A 23,707-nucleotide genomic window follows, 5' to 3' on the forward strand; every position below is an offset into this window, starting at 1 on the left:
AGCAGATACCTAACTAAAATATTTGCTAAATTCCAAATTAGCCTAAAAAACAAAAAAAAAAAAAATAAACTTAGGTTAGCAAAACAGCTAGCAAGTAGCTGAAAAATAGCTAAACTGCAAAATAGCCTAAAAACAGGAAAGAAGGCCTAAATTAGCCAAAACAGCTAATGTTTAAATATTAGCCTAATTTCAAAACAGCCTAAAAACTTTTTTAAAAGTCTCAATTAGCCAAAACAGCTACCATGTAGCTGAAGTATTAGTTAAAACAATAAAAAGACAGGAAGAATAAAACAACTTGAACCTTAAATAACTTTCAATGATTTTTTCTCCATAAAAATATATTTGGTCAAAATTATACAAGCTAGAAATAATCACAAGATAACATCCGTCCATTAATAACAATAAAATAAAATGATCTGGAGGGCCGCATAGAATTACCCGGTGGGCCGGCCCTCGGGCCTTGACTTTGACGCACGTGCTGTAAAACTACTAAACCAACAACAGCATCATCCCACTGATCACAGGCAGCATCAGACAGCAGAACACTGGATTTAAATGCAGAAGTGCATCTTTCCTGGTGAATATCCAGGTTGAGATAAGCTGGAGAATTTTGTTGCACACATTTTGATTTCTATTTTTGTTTTCATTTTAATCTTAAATCGTGATACTTTGTTCTGACTTATGTTGAGACTTTGTTGCATAAATCTGGACTTCAGAGATATTTTTTTGGAAGCTTTTTAAATTTTTAATTATTTATCTGTTGAGTAAACTTTATTTTGGAAAAAAAATAATCTACTGCACGAGACATTTTTCAAAAAAAGAAAACAGAGTTTGTTTCAATCATTGTTAGCTTGAACTGAGCTCACTGAGGGAACAACAAGGTGTTACAGCAACTGAAGACCTGAACAACACAACATTCTAATTTCAGAAATGAGGAGATTATGGAGCAGCAGAAAGCAAGAATTAAGACGATCACAGTTTTTTCTTGTCCTTTAACGTATCTTGTTTGTTCCAAAAGCTTCCTATAGCAGTTGCAGAAAGCCGAGCACTTGGAGGTCGTACCGTATCTGGGGATGATTCCCCAGGCTGTGAAGGAGGCATAGATGCCTCCAATCATCCAAAACATGCAGAGCCAAGATAGATGCTCCCCTCTTTTGTCCATCTGAAGGAACTCTGAGAAGTACGAATAAACGATGGGAACGGTGCCTCCAATCCTGGGAGCAGAAAGAAGCAAGATTAAGAAAAAAAGACACCTTTAAAAATAATTTTTTACTTGTAGCAATAATGCATAAGAATAAAGTGATGTTAAGGCTTTTGCAGATACACGTGTATGTAATTTGTTTTAGGAGCAACTCAGTAAAACATCATCAGTGCTGCAGAGGAACAGCCGGCCCTTTAAAGCCACAATTTGGCTCTGCTCTGAGATCTGTTTGTGACCTTGTCCGAGAGTCCGACATTTATTCTGGAAAGAAATCCGCTGCATCACTGCAACCCAACTCCCAGCAGACTAAAGAGTTCAAGAAGCGAGAAGCTCGCTGGGTTCTTCTGTTCAGTTTAAAGGACAAATCTGTTCTTACAAAAACAAAATAAATGTTCACTCAAGAAAAAAATCAATGCAGATAAAGTCTAAGAAATATGATTCATTTTTTGTGAGCCTAAAAGCATAAAAACAAAATTAAATTAAAAAAAATCCAGTTTCAACATTTAACAGTTGTTTGTTGAGGCCTGTTTTGACAAAAACGGGATGAAAAAACTATTAAATTAAGGTTTTGAAATCTAACAGTGAATTTCAGTTTTAACGACCTCCCACATTTTCCCTAGAAAATCCACAAATCAAAGTGGCTCCCAGATTTAAATTCTGTTTTTAAGGACTGAACAACAATTCACTGAAAACAAAATTCTCAAAATGATGAAAATGCTTGATGTTAAAAATCTGTTTAAAAGTTAAACATTTATATGTTTTAAGAAACATTTACTCATTTATGTCATCCTGATTTTTGTTCATAAGTGAGAACTTTAACAGGAGCAACACCTACTGGAAGGACATGTGTAATTTAAGGAGATTTCATTAGATTTCATCCTCTTTTCACAAGTTTTTCTTCACAGAAGTGAAAACAAGTTTGAGTATAAGCTTAAAATTTAGAGTTAAAAGCCTAAAAAATGATAAAGAAATGTCACAGACATTTTAACTGGAGCCGAACAGTTTAAAATATATTTTATTTTGCCATGAAGAAATAAAATCTGTCACAATGTCTTTTCTATGAGAAAATGTAATCCTTGATAAAATGTGAAAAACAATAATATAAGAAGGATAAGAAATTTAGCTGAAGCTTTTCAATAAAAAACTGTGAAGACATCAGCTGTTACCCGATGCCAGAGAGAAGCCGGAAGAAGAGGAAGAATCCGTAGTCCTGAGCAAACGATGACAGGAAGGCAAAGATGCAGTTGATCGCGAGAGCCACCTTCAGACAGCGCCGGCGGCCCACTTTATCTGCCAGGCCGCCCCACAGGAACGCCCCAACCATCATGCTCAGGAAGACAACCAAACCTAAGCAGAGATGAAGAAACAAAAAAGAATTTCAGAGCGCTCCCAAAAAAAAGCAAAAACAAAAGACAACAGTGTTTTTTGTTTATTCTCTCAAGGGCTTTGTCATAACTGCTTTTATGGGCGGATATTGTGGGGAGAAAATGGGCAAATCTGTACAGGTCACACAGGTGGAGCACAAGAAAAATGTCAGTCATAGACCGCTCTGTGAGCCCAAAGAGCGAAAATGTTACCATTTGTCATGAGCATGCAGCACATGAAGTCAACACTTCTACAACTCACAGTGATACGGGTGAAGTAGGTGAAATGCAGGTGAATCGTACATTTTGTACGATCATAAATCCTGCAGACTGCTAAAAAGGTTTGTGAGTTCTGTTCAAGTGATTACTGCGCTCTGGGGTGGGGATATTGGGAAATTGGTTATTGATCCGATACCAAGGGCTAGAATCGCTGATATCGATACAAATACCAACGCTGATACTTTTTTCTTGACATGTTGAATTATAGAAAAATGTAGAAAATGAAGATTTTTTTGTTAATCAAGTGTATAATAAAACAGACACTTTTGGCAAATAAAAATGTTAATTAACCTATAACAACAATCTGAAATGAATCAATTATAAAACATGTGTATTAATAATTGCATGCTACAATAATAATAATAAGAAAACAGGGACTAGTGCAAAATTCTTAAAAGAGCAAAAAATGTTAATATAACAGACCCACAAAAACATAGCCAACACAATTCTAAAGTCACAAGTGAAAAAGGTAAACAAAAACAACACTGTAATAAATGTAAAAAATATAAACAACACAACAACAATGGCTCTTTAATGACTGCTCCCCAATGAAGCAGAGAGGGGAGGGGAAGGTGTGAGCAGCAGTGTGAGAAGGGGGGTTAGCTGTTTACACCATCAACTGTAATAGTGATGATTTATATGGTTTATACTCATTCCTGGTCCTCGGATCTACCACCCTGACTGTTTTCCAGATCTCCATTCATACATTCATATGCATTCACATAGTGTTGATTAGCTTCAGCAGATGTCACCACATTCTGAATGACTGAACACACCTAATCCAGGTTATCAGCATCAAGCAGTGCAGGGGAAGCTGGAAAACAGGCAGGGTGGTAGATCTTGAGGACCAGGAATTAGTGGCCTTGGTTTACACAGACAAAGAATGTTGCCAGATTTGGCAGTTTCTCGCACAAATTGGACAGGTAGTTACTAAAATTGAGCTGATTTTTGCCCAATCTGTGATTAATGTATTGAAAGTATTGATCTTATCAGGCTAGTATTGATACTTTACCTTAGTAGAGATACTATCAATTCTCAGATCAATATGCACACCCCTACTACACTCTCTAAGCGTGCAGCCTGACTATTAGAAATGAGGAAATTTGACAATCAGAGTATAGTGTGTGTGGACGTCTTAGGGGTGTTCTACAGGCATTTACATATCACCTGCAGGCATTTATGTGTGGTACGTAAGAGGTCAGTAAGTACTCACCCTTTACTGACGACTAGTGTAACATAGAGACATCATATGATTGCATCCCTCATACATCAGAAGTCTTAGTAACTGACATAAAACTTTACTCAACTTCACAATTCACTTACTACATGAAGGACAACAGTACTTTTTCATGACGTCCCTTGAGGTGGCTGTATGGCCTCAAGGGGGGAATTGCAATAAAAGCCTTAAGATACGACCTTCCACGGGCCAAACAACCCAAAGACCTTCAGCATCCCTACAGGTCCACTCCCATACATGTGACTAAGGCTTAAGGCATTTATCAGGGAGAGACTAAGAGCTACTGTTGACCAAAAATTCAGAAATTTGGAGAAAACCATTGGACGGAACAAGGAGATCGACCAGCAGCGCAAACTGCTAGATATCTGCTCAAAACCTTAGTTCCATTACATAGCCTTCCTTCAATATTAATTGTGCAAATATGAACTCTAGATGATTAACAGCTCTGGATCAGCTGATCATCTAGAACAGGAAAAAGTAGAGGAACCCAGAACGTCTCCAAACTGAAGAGCAACAGAGAGATCTTGATAGAAAACGGACTGGATGTTGGGATGACAACAGTACTAATGAAGAGGGTTGCACTGCTCAAAGGTTTCCTCTTGGAAAAACAAGACATCTGAAGACAAAGAAGAAGATGCTTTCCTGCAAAGAAGGTGGCAAAAGTTGTGCCACCTCTCAAATTTTGACTTTCCACGAGGGATGCCAAATCAGACAAGAAAACTTTCTCATTTACTAAATGTTTCAAATGTTCTAATTGCAGCTAAGACCTGAAGATCAAAAGAAAAACTGTATTTGTGCAAAGAATGCATCCACAGTTTTGTCAGAAGCAATCAGCTGACGAGGCACAGGATCCAGACTGGGGAGAAGCTGTATTTTGTCACAGGTGTCTCCAGGACAGAAGATGTACAGCGGCGAGATGTCCTTCGCCTGCAAGGAGTGAAAGTCTGGAAGAAGTGGCACCATGGTTTTCCACATGTGGTGTCATAAAGCTGAGAAATAATCAGAGCAAATGTGATCTGAAGGATTTTTTTTCCTTTGATGCCTTTAGTCCATAAAAATCAACAAAATCTATTTTTTATGAAAAACAAAATTGCATCCTTTACTTGTTTTAGGTTGTGTAGAGTTCAGGAAACAATGTAACTGAAGTAAATGAGCTTTACTTCTAATTATTTAAAAAAAGAGTCCAAAAGATAGTTTAGAAGTAAGCTCTTTCTTTCAGGCCCAACACCCTACAAACAAGATGGACTTTATTCCCTTTTTTAGATCTGCTTCACGTCAGCAATCTTAGCTCTCACAGACATTTCCAGACCTTTCCGCTTGAGAAAGATCCAGCTTCAGCCAATCATGACGGAGGCTGGTGCAGGAGACTGGCAGACCGACAGAACCTCACCCCAGAGAGCAGATGGCTGGCCGGTGGGGGTGGGCTGACTCATCGTGCAAGAGTTTCAGATTTCAAACAAACAGAGAGTCTCGAAGATGGAGCACAGTAAGGATGCTGCGCAGCCGCTTCCAAGGTCAGAAGAGAGGGCATTGATCACTGCTGGCTCAGAGTGCACACGTGTACACACAAACACACAAGCACTGCCTCATGGAAGGATGCTGTGAGAGTGCAGGGAGAAGCTTTTTATACTGGATGTAGGCATAAAGCAGGCAGACTGGAGAGCGTGGTGGTAGATCACTGGTAGGCTTGTGGTGAATTACATTGATGGATGAATATAAAAGCAAAATTCTAGGTAGCTAGGAAGACAAATATAACTGCATTCCCATTAACTCTACTCTGTCCTGCATGGTTTTGCTCTTTGCTGATTTATAGTGTTTACATGAAATGACATGATGTGCTGTACTTTGCTAAAACAACTCAAAGCCGTGGTTTTAACTGGGCTGAGTGCAGCTGGATTACCAGACAGCAGGCCACTGAGAGATCAGAGAGTGATTCACATATATACTACTAAAAGTATTGGCACACCCATACAAATGATCAGAATCAGGTGTCCCCTAGTCTAGTGTTTTGTTTTTGGGCATCTGGGATCTGCCCTTTTGGGGAGGGGTACTGAGAGGATTGTGGATTTTGGGTTTTGTTTTGATTCTCCGTGGGTTTTTTGTCATGTTTCAGTTTATTTAAATGATTTTCTTTTCTGCCACCTTGCCTGGTCTCCTGCTTTTGGGTCCTCCACCTCTACTTTGTGACAGCTCCGGCATGCAGACAGTTTTTACAAACATTTGTGAAAGAATGGGATGCTCTCAGGTGTTCAGTGAATTCCAGCATGGAGCTGTCATAGGATGCCACCTGGGCAACAAATCCAGTTGTGAAAGTCCTCGTTCCTAAACATTCCACAGTCAACTGTCAGCTCTATCGTAACAAAATGGATGAGTTTGGGGACAACAGCAACTCAGCTAACAATTTGTAGGTCACGTACAGTGATGGAGGGGGGTCAGCGGATGCTGAAGCGCATAGTGCAAAGAGGTCACTGACTTTCTCAGAGCTCCAACCTTCAAGTGACCTTCAGATTAGCCCCAGTACAGTACAGTACACAGAGAGCTTCATGGAATGGGTATTTGAACCAATCACCCAGACCAGTTCCCATACACAGTCAGTAGTTGGTAGATGGGTTTAATAAATAATTTTAAATTGATCAACGTGTTCAGTGTATCAACCAGATTAGCAGAGATTTATTGAGTCATGAAAGTCCATTGCCTCACTCTCAGTCTTTCTCCGTTCTCCTTCATCTCCCATTAATGCTGTTGAGCCTTTTCTTGCCCCTTGGGACAAATGACTTACTGACTCTGTCAGGGCTGCATTTATTTGGTAGCCTCTTAATAAATAGACTTCTCTGCCTAATAAACACAATGTGGAGTCAATGACCTGCATCATGCAGAATAAATGTCACAATTCCTCTGAACACCAGCAAATAGACAGCTCAGGTCCACCCACTTATCCTGATCAGACTGTCTAGTCATTCCACATTCTTACATCTCGAGTGAGAGAAATCATCTCTCTTTGGGGTAAACACAATGCATAAAAATCCACTCCAAGTTTCAGTCAGGATGAGAAACGGACCCACTTGACATCAGCTGTTTTACACCAAACTGCAGAGCCATTCCTCTCTGCTTAGAGCTCATTAGCTAATTACACTTTAGCGAGAAAGAAAGTGATGATTCACTTGAAGAAGCTCTCAGGCATCACTATACTTCACTTCAAGAGTTTCAACGCAGCACTGGAGCGTCTCATTTCATGTAAAAACAGGGGGTTAGGGGATGTGCAATAAGTAAAAATCTGTTATATCTCCATGAACAGAAATCCTGTCAATAAAACATTAACGGAAAAGGTGCTTGGGATCTATTTGACCAAAATGGACGTCAGTCACACCTTCGTTCTGTTAGCTTACCAGCAGCAACAAGTTTTCCTCTAAAAACGTAAAAACAACAAGCAAGCTCTCCTGATGTGTGTGGCGAACACTGAGGCTACATCTGAATTCCCTCACTACTCCCTGACCCGAAGGGGTGTGTATCGGCACAAGTTTGGTGACGCATCTCGATATGTGTCTCACTATACGATACACATCGCGATATATTCCAAGACTCTCTCTCTCAAGCTCCTCTCACACGTTTCAGCCAACAAAGCATATAATTTCCAAATAGAAACTTTGAAAGTCAATGCAGAAGCAGCATGATAACAGAACCCAAATAGTTGTGAACCGACAGCCAAACATTCCACTCACGTAAGGAAGTGGCCTTACCCAGCATGCCTTTCTCTGCGTTGGACAGACACAAGTCCTTCTCTGCAGATGGTAGAACAAACGCAACCACAAAACACTCGACGCCGTCAGCCATCAGAGCCAAACCCAGCACCATGAAGAGAGTCCACTGGAAGCGTCCATGGCCACAGTCCTCCATGATGTCCTCGTACTGTTCCGCCAGCTCCTCGAGTTCAGAAACGGCGCTGCCGGCCGTTCTGTCCTTCGCCCTGAAACAAGGAGAAATCAAACCTGAACATTTATAAGATTTAACATGTTTCAGAGAGGAATCTAATAGTTCTGATGGTCAGATAATGCACAATATGTCAAAGTTTTCTGCAGCAAAGAACTTAATCTGTGACTTAAATCCAAATTTAGATCCAGAGTTACAGCGTTTCTAAATAGGTTTCTGTTTTTGAACCCTTTCAAATTTCAAACTACAATTTTGAACAGTTAAGGACTTGGTAAAAACTTTTACACTCAGAAAAACAAAAAAAGGACACATCTAGATTCTAGGTTAAAAAGGGGGAGAAAAGTTACGAGATAACTACATTATTTGTGTGTTCAGCAATACATCATTAATATTTTATTTCTCTTGAATTTGTAAAAATAGCATAGGTCATACAGGAAAGTACTTTAAATGGGGGAATATAAATTTCTGGATTAATTAACCTATGTTACATCAGAGATTTGGGGTGTATTCAGACTAGTATTCAGAAAGTCTGTTGGTCTGGATTGAGTCTGCTTAATTTTGTCCGTTTTGAGTTTTGAACCTTGTGTTTGGTCTGTATTCAGACTGCTGTCTACCAGACATTTATATTTCCGGTCCAAAGCTTGTGACCAAAACTACGTGACTAAAGATCTCTTCAGTCATTGGCTTGGAATTACAAAAGAAAGAATATTGGAAGCCCTACGTTTTCCATTTATTGTCGGAATAGTTCAGTTATTCAAACTTCATATTTCCCAGAACAATTTTTAACATTTGTATCAACGTCAGGTACAACACTTTTTACTGCTACTTTGGTAGGGTGAAACCATGCTGCAAGGCAGTTATTGAGGAGACGACGGCTATGGAGGTACGCGGATAAGTGTCAGTTGTAGGGGGGATTTGAAGGGGTAGGGTCGTCCAAAAGAGTTTTTTCAAGGCCTAACCCTCGCCGTGAAGGGATACAGAACCCTCCGCTGTGAGGGTGAACCGCATCGCGCTGTGCCGCTGAAGAGACGCACATTTCTTCATGTGGGTGGGCTCTGAAAAGTTTACATTTAAATGTAAATAATGATGCTTTGTTTAGTACCTTCTTAAAATTCTAAAAACCAATGTCATTATATATTTCTAAGCACTGGTAGCTCTGGGCTAACATAGCTGACCGGCGACTATTGATGATGTCATTAAGTGGGAGTGACGTTCGAATTCGAAGACACTATTTTTCCATAAGTTTCCATTTGGATGGCTAAATGTAGAGGTAAGGAGAAGCTGTAGGGGTAGGGGAAGAATTTGCATTCAGCCAAACTGGTTCACTTTAAACGAACCAATTGTATCCAGATTGAGAACACCCTTAAACTTAAGACTTAAGACTTTATTTGAGGATTATCTTCAGTAAACCGATGGATTTCAGCCTGGGACTCTCGCAATACTCTAAAATCTACCAAAGTCTTTTTGTTTCATTATTGAGTTAAATATTAGAAGTCAAGCACACACGGGTACTGCTAAATTCATTTTTTTCTGTTTAAATAGCCATTCATTATAAACAGCACTCACCCCCTTTTATAACTGTAGAAAATTGTTCAAATCAAAGGAAATTTTTGGATTAAAATAAGTTTAGGGATCTTCTTGTTTGTCTTTAGGACATGACTTTCAAAAAGCAGTGAAGTTGGTGGCAGTAGAAATAAAATGGATGCATGAATAAAACCGGTCGATTGTGTCAACATCTTGAAGAGCTGCTCTTCTGCTTCTTTTCCAAACAACTCCACCCTGAAGCTTCTCCAAACACTTCATCCAAGTTATAGATAACTAGAAAACAAGAAGGACCCCACATGCAGCCCTCGACGTCTGGGTTCGGTCTGACTTTAGCTGCCAGGATCGACTTTTAATTGTGGCCAAAATCTTCGTTCTTGAACTTAACTTTTGGACAAGACAATTTTCAAAGATAATAATGGATCTGTGAGCATCTGCATAAACAGAACCCTGAGAAATAAGTCTTCCTCCATTGGCAAGTTTTCTTTAAATTAATCAAAAAAATTGCCTGTGGGGTAAGAAAAATGTTCTTAGTAAGAATTAGTGTTTCAAGGAAGAAATTCTATTCACTGTGACAAGTTTTCTTATTTTTCCTGAAACAAGGACTTTCTTCAGATTCAGTTTTTACAGTGTATATATACATTACAGTGAAGGATTAACAAACTTCAGAGAGCTAAAAAGTGATGCACAGCTTTAACCGGGGTTGGATTACACACTGACTTCTTCTTTTTTTAGCAGCAGACACATGAATCCTCGTAAACACACCCTGTTTGCTTTTCTAAGTGGTCTGATTTTATCTTCACTGTTAGTGGACAAAAACACATTGTGTTGGAAAAATCAGAATGTGGATCAGCTGTCTCTGAATGCACCAGTGAAACAAGGGAGAGGTGCATTGAGATGTTGATAATGAAACATGACTCGTCACAAAAGTTAGAATCCTTAAATCTTGAGTTTCCTCCAAATGGACGGAAAAAGCAGCAAAATAGACAAGCGAGATTTTTTTGAAAAAGTAGCAATGTCTTAGTTGGACACAACCCATCAAGAAGCAGAGAACAATGCATCATTATTTAGTCCAGATTTTTAAAAAAGAGTAAATTTAATGTTAAAATTGTGCAGTAGTTTTGTAGTTTTTCACAAAAAAGGAACTTTACAGGGAAAAGTTTATTCAATTTTAACGATCAGCAGAGTTGAACAAAGGTCCTTTACTTTTTAAATTCACAATAATCTACTTTACTACATTTAACGGATTAAAGTGTTGTGTGTGTACTGTATGTATAAGTGAAAGTATGTCTATTTAATGATTGGGAACAATTATAACTAGGATCATCTTCCATCTATCCATCTCCAAAAATCCTTTTTGAGGTCACAGGGTTGCTGGAGCCTTTACTGGCTACAGTCGGGTGCAGGTTGGGTACACCCTGACCACTACACCACTGCAACCATCTGAAATATATTTACTCTTATTCATTTTGTTTTGAATTCCAGAAGTCTCTTAAAATGAACAACTGAATCATCTTTAAAAGTCCTATTATTTCAGACCTCTTGTCATGTCGGTCGTGAGTGATGTCACATCTCATACAGAACAGCTCCTCCCACCCCCACCACGCCTCACCGTGCTGCTCTCTGCGCCGCCTTCACCTCATCAGGATGTGGGATTCCCTGATACTCTCCTTCATACATCTGATCTTCCTCATCGTGTCCCTCAGTCGCGTCACTCGCTGCATCTTCGTCCTGAGGGGAGTATTCGGCCTGATAGCCATACCCATCGTGGCCGCCTCCTTCTCCATACGTCCCGTAGCTGTCGCCACCCCCCTGGTGGTATATGTTGTTCTGGTAAGGGTCCGCCATTCTGGCTTACACTCTGTTCTGCACTGGTGATGTGTTGCAGAGGAAGAAGAGGTTCAGCCAATTGTCTGAACTTGATCCAAATGAATTTAATACTTTCGTATCAGAGTAAGTTCAGAATCCAAAGATCAGAAACTCTAAAGCTCTGTTGGAGTGAAAAGAAGAAACGTTTTTCTGTCCTCTTTCAGGTGTTGTGCATTTTCATGGTAAAACTCCACAATCCCAGCATGCCTTGCCTTCAGAGTTCACACCTGCAAACAGATAAAAACATTTATTGTAAGTTTATTAATCTTAATCAACATCTCTTCAACAGCAAGCACTCAAATAAACATTATTCCCTTTTCCAGCATTTATCTGGGACTTCAGATTTCCTTTGAATTGAATATCCTTACTGACATTGTGTAATATACAACAAAATTGACTGCAGTGCAATCCTATTCCAAAGTAAAAATAAATGCAATAAAAAATGAAATATAACCAAATTCAGACTCACACATCTATACATCCAGCCAATGCATGAATCTTAATGTAGTCCAAATAAGTAAAAAAAAAAAAAGTAAAGTTTGCATCTAGGAGACAAAATGGTTTTTAGAGGCTGGAAGGAGATGTTGTTACCTTTAAACCTGTTAAAATTCCTGTCATTTTTTTTTTAATCTTCTAATCTAGTCTATAAATATTTTAGCTTCTATAGGTTCTCTAAGGTTCTTCTGATGATTTAGTTACTCCATCATGCTAGCTCAGTTCAGTCGATTGTGTCAGGAGATGATGGAGGTGGAGCCAGAAAGCAAAAAAGTGACTTAATGATTAAAAAAAAAGGGATTCAATTCAAGAAACTGGAGGAATATAAATGTGGGGTTTGACCACTCAGACCGATAAAACCATGAAACCACTTAGATAAATGGGGAACATGAAAAGAATAGAATAGAATAGAATAGAATAGAATAGAATAGAATAGAATAGAATAGAACCTTATTAATAGAGGAGAAATTCACCCAATATTAAAACTGTTTTCAATACGAAGAAAGAAGACTTTGACGTCCTACTTCGATCATCTTTTGATCTATTTTTTTATTTATTTTTTATTTTCAAACCAGTTTAAAATATAATTTTGCCGTTTTTAGCCAAAATCCCTAATCCATTGCTTTCTAGGACATAGTTTCTGCAGAGCAGCAGGAGTTCATTACAAATTAGTCTCAGTTGTGTGAAGGACCATTGCCCCTGAGTAAGCCCGTCTCTATTTCCCATCATCCCTTTCTCTCACTAGCCTACAGTTCCTCACAACTCCGAGCTAACATTACCGGTGCAGCAAAAATGGCGAGCAACGTTGGAGATATCCAGTCGTACAGTTCTCAGTCAGATACCAATTTGGACAAGAAAAACGACATCCATGGGTTTATTTGTCTGCAAGTGAATGCATCACAATGGAGGAGAATAGGGAGCTTGTTTCCTGCCAGTTGTAGCACCTGCACGTTTTTTCCCCCAAAGATTTGCTCCTGATTCATAATGATTAGAAGAAAAAATTCTCAATCATAATTTAAACCTAAATTTATCAGAATATGTCCTCCATCATGATAAAAATGCCACAAGAACATGTCAAAAACACAAAAAACACTTTTTTCATTTCACTTTAAATCCAGATTCCATGACTCAACTACAAAAAACATAACTTAGATAAAGAAATGTAAAAAAAAAAATGTCTGGCAGCTTCAATGTAATACACAATATAATGGCACTCAGTGAATCTCAATATAGAAAACAACATGGATCCACAAAGATCTAAAGACCAAGAAACAGCCAAGAACAATCAAGGTAGAGCAGAAAACGTGAAGCAAAAGCTGATATGGAAGAAACTCCTCTTGACTGTACAGCAGTTCCAGTCTGACTGGATGCTGCAGAAATCTACTTTCCTCAGCTGTTCTCTCTTTAAAAGCAAGTTTTATTTCTCTGCAATTGTTACATCTTAACCAGATTACTGTGAAAACGCAGACAAAACAGAGCGTCTGTGGTTTCTTCTGTCCTCTGAGGATGTTCACCATCACGGGAGGTTTTTCTGGCGTATTTACTGCGGATTACCACTAATGGTCAGGGTGAAGACCTTTGGGTTTGTTGCTCTCATTTTTTCCCTCACAATTCAGCTTCATTCATCTGTGTGCTGAACGTGACGGCGTGCTCTAGAGGAATCTGCAGTGAGCTGACTTTGAATCTTTTAATGTTAGTTTTATCCCTGTTTCACTTTGCAGTGTAAATTTATTAGATAATTTATCTTTTTAAAATGTGACTTAAAATTAAAGTATTTTTAAATGCCTTTTTACTCTGTTTTCTTTTATTTATTTTAAATCTTAATTTAAGGAGCAGGCTTAAATGACCCAGGCTTCTGCCCGCTCCCTTTCAAACCTGTCGGTCTTATTTTTGTTGTTGTTTCTATTATTATTATTATTATTATCCACTATACATGCCATTTTGCATGCACTTTACTATTGACATGTTTGAAACAAGTTTTAGTTAAAGAAACAATAATAAAAAGCTAAAAATGTCTAAATTTCGACAGAATTTTTATTGTGTATCACATCAAATTTGACCTAGATTAATTTAACAGATATATACATCCAGACATGCTGTGTTTCTGTCTCTATAGAGGACAGGGATTTCAGATTTGAATGTATTTTCTGTGTGCTAACTGTGTTCTTTATGAGGATTAAATGAGCTCATTTATGTTGGTGTTCCACAGGGGTCAATTTGGGGTTCCCTTATATTTGGTAATTAGCTGCAATTAAAGTAAAATAAGTAAAATATCCTTTATTGCTCAAAGATTATTGATCTCTGGCATTATTAAACATGCATGTTTGCTCTCAGTTTGGGGTGAATGTCTTATATAGGTTTGGTTCTGAGATACAGCAGGGTTTTTCACATAAAACAAAAAAATATTGTAAAATCTCAAAATATTTACTTGCGACTAAGACTGTTGAAGCCTTTTAAACTGTTATTAACATCGGGTAGACATTAAAAGGATTGAAATCAGGTTACTCTACAGAAAAACTGTTAATTGAACTGATGTGTCCCCAAAACTATAACTTCTTCCTTTTCTAAAAAACAGCAAATTCTTACTAATCTTACTTTTTTATTTTTATCAAAGTACGTGATAAGTTTTGTTTTTGTGAATGTCATTCTGCTACTGTACATTTAATCTTTATTATCTGTGCTACCATCTTTCCAAAAGGAAGCTTCTTCTGGTGCAACATGTGTTATTCTCTCAGCATAACAAAGTATCTCTGATTGATCTTAAATAAACCAGGTTTCCAAAAGAGCAACAATAGAATAAGACGCTTCATTTGGGATTTTTTTCTTTTTTTTTTTTTACCTGCAACAATCTTTTCAGTAAACAACAAACAGGAGTGAAACCATCAGATAAACTCGTTCAGAAGGAAATGAAAACGTGCAAAGACGGCAGCTTCACTTTCTTCTGTCTGCGTCACGGATCGCTCTGTTTATCAGCCTGTTTCTCACAGACTTCTAATAAAACCTGCTAATCTGATGGAGGAGTAAACAAGGACACCGTTGTTTATTATTAGAGTTTCCTGCAAACTCATCCTAAAGCTCAAACCAGGAGAACTGCATACACGCCAGAAACGTTTTTGAAGACCGAAGATGATGAAAATCGTGTTTTGGGTGTTTTCATCATATTATTGTGACAATTTTCTGATGATGGTTGACGAATATAAAGAAAATTTAAATTGAAACTGCATTTTTTAGTATTTCTTTATTCACTCACAGACAAATAGATCCATGAACGTCTTTGTTTTCCTCATCTGAACTGGAATCTGGTTTAAAACTGTACAGCTGGATAGCTCCAATATTGCTCGCCATTCTTGTTGCACTGGTAATGTTAGGTTGGTGGTGTGAGGACTGTAAGCTAGTGGGAGAGAGAAAGTGTGTTTGAGATGACCAAGGATGTTGCAGCACTGCGCAGATCGCCTGCAGGGCGGTGTACGCTGGTTAACTTTTTTGCTCAAACGTCACATGTGCCAAAGTATGGCGAGTGCAAGGTGCCTACCTAGGCGAGCACAGCCATAAAATAGGTCTGTTTGAGATGACTTGCGCCTGGCCTGGATTGTCACCAAGACCAGGCGGTTGCAGGCGGGGGCGGGGAAAAGGCGCCTGAGATGAAGGAGAACAGCAAGACTGTACGAGAACAGGGATTTGGGGGTTGTCCTTAACATTCAGTTGAATTTTAATATGCCACTCCTCCTTAGTATGAACTTTAATATTATTTTTTTTACAATCATTTTCCACATCTGTCCTTAGATAACAGATGAAAAAGAGCCACTAGGTTAATTTAATTTGCACTGTCCTAGAGAAATTAATAAAATTGAATGAAAGTTAACTTTTAAGGGCAATAATAACAAATAAAAACCACAGATAATTTGAAATCTTGTTCATTTTCACATCAGTGATTCACTACTTCCCAGAAAGAGTTACAAAATACTTTAGCGCCAGTCATTTCTGATCAGAACCACGTAGAAGTACAAGAACTGCCAGAACACCGTTTCCTACAATGCATTGTTTTGTAGTCATCAAGGCAGCTTCCAGCCAGCCAGGGCTGCCACAAACAATTATTTTAATAGTCAACTAATAACCGGTTATTTTTTACGATTAGTCGACCAATCGGGTCATGCACAAACTGGATGTAAAGCACACATCTTAACCATGATTAGCTTCAAACTATCTCAAAAAAGGAGTATATAGCATTACCTGCAATAATGCTAGTGTGAATGCTGTAAGCTGAATTTGGCCACTGAATATACTGGTACTGATAGCTGAAGATGCTGAAATTGATAGCTAAAAACGTTGAAGTTGGTAGCTGAAATCACTGAAGCTGATAACCAGCTAAAATATTATTTAAAAAGCAAATTAGCTTAAGAAACTGAAAAAAGCCTATGATAGCCAAAATAGCTAGCATGCAACTGAAATATTAGCTAAACTCCAAAATGACCAAAAAAAAAAAAAAAACCCCTGAAAAAAATCCTAAATTAGCCAAAATAGGTAGTATATAGCTGAAATATTAGCTAAACTATCACCTAAAAAAACTAATAAATGACAAAATAGTCCAAAATAGCTAGCATAATGCCATTATAACTTTAAACTTTACTACACTCTGACTCCATATAATATAAAGTAATGACTAATCGACTATTAAATTAGTCATTGTTATGACCTAGCTAACAAAACGCCTTGATGATTACGAAACAATGCATTGTGGGAAACGGTGTCCTGACAGTTCTTGTAGTTGCTAAATGAAGAAAACTGGGGAAATTTTGTAACTCTTTCTGGAAATTATTGAGTCACTGATGAAAAAATAAGCAATATTTCAAATCATCTTTGGTTATGTGTGTTACTGTTTAAAAGTTACTTTTAAAAGTTAATTTTAACTTACATTTTAGGTATTTCTCTGGGAAAGTGGATGTTAAATTATCCCTTTTTTTATCAGTTGTCCCCTGAGGGATGTTAAAAATATTATAGAAGACATAGTAGCACAGATTGTACTAAGGGGGGGAGGCTTAAGGACAACCCCAGACTTCCTGTCCTTGTTCAGTCTCCCTTCATCTCAGGCGCCTTTCCCCGCCCCTGCCTGTAGTCTCGCCAACGATCCAGGCAAAGCGCAAGTCATCTCAAACACACCTGGTGTAAACAAAGGGGATGCTGGGAAATGGAGTTAGGCTAACTCCCCACAACTCAGAGGTGAATTTCTTTTAAATTCCTGCAGAAACTGTCAAAAACACAGGTTTTTAGATTTTGGCTTAAAGTGTCATAGTTATAATTAAAAGAATGTTTTGAAAATACATTAAAATATCATAAAATAAGAAAAAATGAGGAAAGTCTTGTCAGTAAACGTGGGGAAGTGGAGAAAGGGAATGTATGATCAGCAGAACTAGCCACTTTTGTTTTCTTTGTTATGCTAAAAGATACTAAATCATAATTTTTTTAACCCTTTAACACCTTAGACATCATTGGTGACGCCTAAACACAAAATCTTTAACACACTGTAACCCTTCAACTGCCAACACGATCAACATAATTCTAGTAGATTCTGAAGGAGAAAAGCAGCTTTTCTCCTTCAGAATCTACTAGAATTGCATTGATCGTGTCAACAGTTGATAAGTTCTATTTTTGTGAAATTCCCTGTTTCTTAATGTTAATTTAAACAGGAATAAATAATGCGTTTGTGGAGAAATCAAGACGAACTGATGTTCAGAAGCTGGAGGACGTCAGCATCACTTCAGGCCATCAAAGAATAACTCGACAGCTACTGCAGTGTGCACGCCGCTGCTGTTAACCAGACTGTGCAAACGGGAGGAAAAAAAGAGTGTAACATGAGACCGGTGTTTGCATTGGTGTGTGTGCATTGATTACATAATGCTGCTGGCAAGCAATCCCAGATGAATAGAAGCTTTCCAGCCTCCTGCTTGTTAAAAATAGATCCGTGCCCTCTTTTACTTTGCACCTTGTCAGAAACTCGTCATCCTCCGCAGTGCACACCGGCTGACAGCAGGGCACCAACATATTGAAAAGTTCAGATCTGAGCAGAATGGATCAGAAGCTAAACAGAAGGTTTTTTTTAAACACATAGCATCCTCCCAGCTGTCATTTCTGCCTCTTTGTTCAGGTTTACTTAGTTAATATTAAAGTAAGAATTAAAGCAGGGGTTATCTAGGAAGAGTTCAACATTCAGCCTCTTTGTGACCCCCCCCCTCCAGTTCACAAACAGCATCACTTCTCTTACCGGGACGAGTCTGACTGAAGCTGATGGAAGCGGCTCCGTCCGTTCACTCATGGATCACTTTGGAAACCTGCAGAGCATCCACACACAGAAGCACAACTGAGGGATTATGGGCAGGGAAGGATGTGCCAGCCCCCCCTCCATACACTCCTCCCTACATCCCCTCAACTCCCCGCTCCTCACCTGCAGTGGTACAGTCCACCCTGCTGCACTGAGAGTCAGAGCGAGCCATCTGGCTTCCAGGAGGGGGGCAAACAAGGAGGGTGGGGATGGGCGGGGAGGAGGCAGATGGGTGGAAGATGGAGGCTGGTGGGGGGGTTTCAGGCAAGAGAGGTAAAGAGGGATGAAGAGCGAGGAAGAGGAGGAGGAGGGGGATGACAGATGTGGAAAACAGTGATGCTGGATGAGATTTCTGTCATGATGCAAAAGTTCCAGAGCTCCTAGAATCGGAACAATCTCCTCTTCATTAATTTTACCTTAAATAAACTTAGAAAGGACTAAATAAAAGCCATCATGAGGAGAAAATAAACATCTTTTTTTTATTTTACAAAAAATATTGTCGAATTCAGATGTGATCTCCATCTTCGTGTAATCTTCTTCTCCCTCCACTCTGCTGCCTTTGTGTGCTGAGGCTTCATAATTAATTGATGAATGATGGAGAAAATGAAAAAACGGGAGAAGACACATCCTCTCGAAGGCTGTTTCTTCTCATCAACACCTCGTCCTCGTCGACTCAGAACAGTTTGAAATCTGTGCTTTTATTTCTGGTGAAAAGGGGATTTTTTTTTGGTATTTTTTTTTTTTTAATCAGACCTCACATGTTCTGGAGGAGGAGGTTGTTACATTTTCTCAACTCATTTAGCTGCAAAGCTGTTAGCTTTTTCACACCCCTGCAGTCGTTTAGCGACACTTCCTATTATTTTAGGCTGAAATAATTTTATTTGTCACATGCATACATACATAGTATGATATACTGTGAAATATATTGCACGACTGTCCAACAGTATGAAGATAAAATATAGTTAATAGTAATTTACAATAGAATTTAAATATAGAAGTAATTCTAATTAAAAAAGAAAAATCCAAAATCTAAAAAAAAAAAGATGCATTTTGTCAGGTTTAAAAAGAAAAAAAAGTTAAAGAAAAGAATAAGTGTGTTCAGCTTCTGCGTTCCTGCCCCTGCAGACAGGCCATATGGATCAGCGTCTGTGTGCTCATTAACACGGGAACACACACAGGTTTGTGCTGCTTTTCTTTCACACTTTGCAGTCACTTCATACCATTTTAAACGGTGTAAGTTTTCTAAAAATATTCCATTTGGGTCGAAATAGTCTTTAAAAAAAACAAAGAAAAAACAGAAAGTTTTCCAATTTCAAACGGATGGAAACTCATTTATTTATGGTGGTATTTTTTACTATCTGCTGCAGAACTGTGCAGATAGTAAAAAAATCTGTTAAAATGCTACAAAATTCACCTTGTCTTCATTTGGTCTGTGCCTTAAACACTACTGAATACCTAAACGATTTAAAACTTTGTCTTATACATTTACATTTCATATTTATATACCTATACCGGGTTTGAAGCTGTTTTAAATTCTCTTTGCTCTACACCTTTCCAAGCTTTTCTGAAAGTCAGAATGTCAAAAATGTTTTTTACTCATTAAGAGCTAGAAATAAGAAAATTACTATTAAAATGAGTCAAAATCTTTTTATTCCAAACTCTTGCATCTTGAAAATTTTCAACTTTTATTTTCGAACAACAACAACAACAACAACAAAAAAAAAAAGTAGTAACTCAAGTTATCCCACATCAATCACAGGTGTTTTGGATGAAGCTAATAGCTTTTCAAGTCCAAGCTCCTTCTTCCTTATTTAACCTTGTAAATATACATAGAGGTCTTTATCTACACACAGAGTAATATGAACACAAAAAATAAATATGATGAAAAGAACAGCAAAATAAACATTTTTTGCATTCATATATTTACAAACACAGAATTTGCGAAAGTTCATATATATATATATATATAACAAAGATTTAAGATGTTATTTTAAGTTCAGTAAATAATTATTTTGCAAACAAAAATGTAGATTTATATTCTGAGAATAAGTGCTATTTTTAAATTTATGTGGATTTACTATAAGATGTACCAACCTGTACTAAGATTCTCGTTTTGTTCACATTTTGCTATAAAATTAGAAATTTACACCTTCTATGCTAGTTTTTTTTTTATCAATGTAATAAAAATGAACAACAGTTAGATACATAAAAACTCAAAAAATACAAACTATTTGATTAGAATTTGCTAAATAAAAGACTTAGCATGTAATTATGTCTTAATATAGTTTTTAGCTTATTTTTCCCTTTTGGAATACTTGTGTAGAACTTATTGTTTCTAGATTTTGATATTTTATTTTTTGATTTATTTTAAAGTAAAATTTACTGACAGATAATTTACTTCTTTCTAGTGATTTTTCTGTAAAGATTAGTGTTCCCTCGTTTTTTTAAGATACCTCCTTTTACCTCCAGTTAAGATCTTCTCCAAACCCTCTGAAGGAAACAACAGTGTTTGCAGGTCAGGAGTGAGAACTACTTTACTGTCCGTTTCATTTAGATTGTGATTGTTGAGAAGAAAAGGGTTATTTTTTCTTTAACATCTGACCCTGCAAAGCATCAAATAGCAATAAAACTACAGAAAACTCCTCATGAGAGTGTGTGAGCAAGCTCCGCCCCCTTTTTGCATCACATGGTTTGGATCCAATGGGTGTATTCCTTCACTTGCATCATATTGACAGCAGTTGGTTTGATCTGCAGGAGATGCTTACACACAGACACACATTCAGGCATCGGGGAACATCCGTAATCCGGGTGGCACACTTTGGCAGCGTAAAGCCGCTGGCCGAGGATTACGAGGATGTAATCAGTCGGACAGTTGGACTGCAGAAGCAGGAACACGCCTGGACATTAAAGCGTGAATGTGATATCAGCTGCACAAACGCAAATTATCAGGCAGTTTTAGATTCTTTACCCCAAACACGTTAATAAAGACCAACTGAAGTCATTTTAAAGATTCACCAAAAACTGAGCAGCTCACAGACTTTCTGATGGGAACCCTGAACATCACTGGATGAAACCAAAAACAAAGAGCATTCTAACGTTTTTGCTCCATCCTGTTCAGGTTGTTGCTACTGTCAGGTGGAGGTGGAGAAACAGCAACCACACGTTCACACCAGAGGGACTGATGGAGGAAGATAGAGTTCCTGAAAACCCACAAATGCAGGAGGAAATCATGGAAACTTCAGACTCTGAAGAACTCAGCAGGGATTTGAACCAGGGTTTTCTCAATGTTGAGAGGGCTGATCACCATAACACTATACAGGTCAAGTTTGTTGTGCTTTAAAAAAAATGGCACTTAAAAAAGTTCTGAAAAAAATGTGCAAAAAACTCACATGACTATCTGGATTATTTTAGATTAAGTCCCACTCCAATCATCTTTTGATCTATTTTAAACGTTTTCCCTGTGGCCTTTTAATTATTATTATGTAAATTTTAGCCAAAATTATAATAATAACAAAATCCTGTGTCGTTTTCTAGGACATAGTTTCTGTAGAGCGGCAGGAGTTCATCAAAAATTCACGTCTGAGTTGTGGATGGGACTGCTGACACTAAGTAAGTCTGCCCCCACTTCCCATCACCCATCCCATGGAAGCCCCAATCGCAGCATTTTTATCACTGCTACAAGTGTTTTCCAACAACAATTTTTTCATCTACTCCTGATTTACAATGGTTTGTTTAGAAAAATACATAGAAATGCAAATTAAGCTTAAATGTCTTTATTTTTGTCCTCTATCGTTAGATAAAAACCACAATAATATGTTAAAGACACCTATAACAATTTTTTTTGTCAGAGTGGGTCTTTAACAAAATCAGTGAACAGAGTAGGTATTTGAATTCTGTTTGCAGTCTTTGCTGTTATGTAATCATAAAATTCATCAAATTGTTTTTTTTTTCTTGTTGTTTGAAAAAGTTTAGAATAGCAACCAAATTATTATCGTTTGTGTTAAATGTTTGCGAGAAAAAAAATGTTCTTTATTCATGTTATTTTTAGAAAAAGTTGAGAAATTTACAATTGTATTATATTTTTACAGATTTTGTCTGATTGTTTTTATTTATCTAAAAAAATTAAATAAATAAATAAACTCTGTAAACGGAAAGCCTCCCCAGTCAACAGATGACACAGCATTTTTATCATTAATAATATGAAAGTATTAACATCTAAATAGACTTTAATGTAAAACAAAAACATCCTTGTTTTTGTGAATCGGCACATTTCATCCTGACTTGTTTGATTTTCTGAGACTGACTGCTGACTCAGCACATCTTAGTCCATCAAACTGGATTAAATCTGACCGCACCGCCAAACCACAGCCTGGAAAAAGAAAAAGGGAAAAACTAATCAATGAAAGAGGATGCTGATTAAAATGTGTTCTCTCCTGCTGGCAGCTCTCCACATCTGCCTTCATGTCCTCAGATCAAACCTTCTCCTGCAGCTCCAGCATCACAGAGGACATCTGCTCTGTGAGGCGAATCCAAGAAAAGAACAGTTTTTACTTCTCCAAAGCTCGAATAAAGAAATATTTTTGAAGAAAATGTGATTTTTTTTGTGAGTGAAGCTTTCTAAGACTGGAAAATGACTTCATTTTATTTCATGTTGGATCTTTAAAGTTAGAAAACTGTAGAGTTATTAATGATTAAGAATTTTTGCAGAACTGCTGACATTTGCTCAGAAAGAGAAAAAATGCAAACATAACAATAAAGAACAAGAGAAATGCTGCTCCTGAATTCATGTCTGTTTTTTAGACATGCTCCACTGCAAAACAAACAGCTTCCTTTAAAACACATCAAACATTCTCATAATTGAAAATATTGTATTAAACAATAAAAAAAAAAAATTAATGGGGAATGAAAAATTGTCTTACCAAGAATTTCTGCTTAAAAAAATTCTGGTCATTAAAACATATTTTTAAAATAAAGATTATTTTTCTATTAAATAATTGTCTTAATTATATAATTTTTCTTGTAAAACAAACATTTTTTTTCCTTAAAACAGGATGTTTTAAGAAAACACAAACTTCTCATTTACCTGTTATGTTACCGTTCTAAGAGGATTTTTACTGCACCACTAGAACACAAAAAGTCAACAAAGATGAACATTTAACACAATTTGTTTATAAGAAAAGTCTCCACAAGATGATGGTGTGTCTGGGTACATTTTTAATGACCATTTAAAGACAGACTCCAATGAAAATGAAAATTAACACGTTCTTGGAGGCAATAAAAAAATAATTTAAACTGCATTTCTGAGTATTTATCAAAAATGTGTTGGATCAAGAGCAGATAAAACTGTAGCCCAGAGCTTAATGGTTTGTAATTGTAACACGTCAATATTCATGCATTATTTCTGGATGGATGGATGGATGGATGGATGGATGGATGGATGGATGGATGGATGGATGGATGGATGGATGGATGGATGG

General features: G+C 37.5%; 1 protein-coding gene across 1 annotated transcript in view; it reads right to left on the reverse strand.

Moving 5' to 3' along the window:
- Positions 1-18,407, reverse strand: part of LOC112151875 (synaptic vesicle glycoprotein 2B) — a 30,683-nt gene extending 12,276 nt beyond the window's left edge. The window contains exons 1-5 of the mRNA XM_024280995.2: positions 18,174-18,407; positions 11,163-11,646; positions 7,819-8,045; positions 2,368-2,548; positions 1,063-1,214 (exon numbers count right to left, since the gene is read on the reverse strand). Coding sequence (XP_024136763.1) covers positions 1,063-1,214; positions 2,368-2,548; positions 7,819-8,045; positions 11,163-11,398 — 796 coding nt within the window. The 5' untranslated portion in view covers positions 11,399-11,646; positions 18,174-18,407. The remainder of the gene's footprint in view (positions 1-1,062; positions 1,215-2,367; positions 2,549-7,818; positions 8,046-11,162; positions 11,647-18,173) is intronic.
- Between the last annotated feature and the right edge of the window lie 5,300 nt (positions 18,408-23,707).

This window comes from Oryzias melastigma, linkage group LG6, assembly GCF_002922805.2.
Source record: "Oryzias melastigma strain HK-1 linkage group LG6, ASM292280v2, whole genome shotgun sequence".
NCBI lineage: Eukaryota > Metazoa > Chordata > Actinopteri > Beloniformes > Adrianichthyidae > Oryzias > Oryzias melastigma.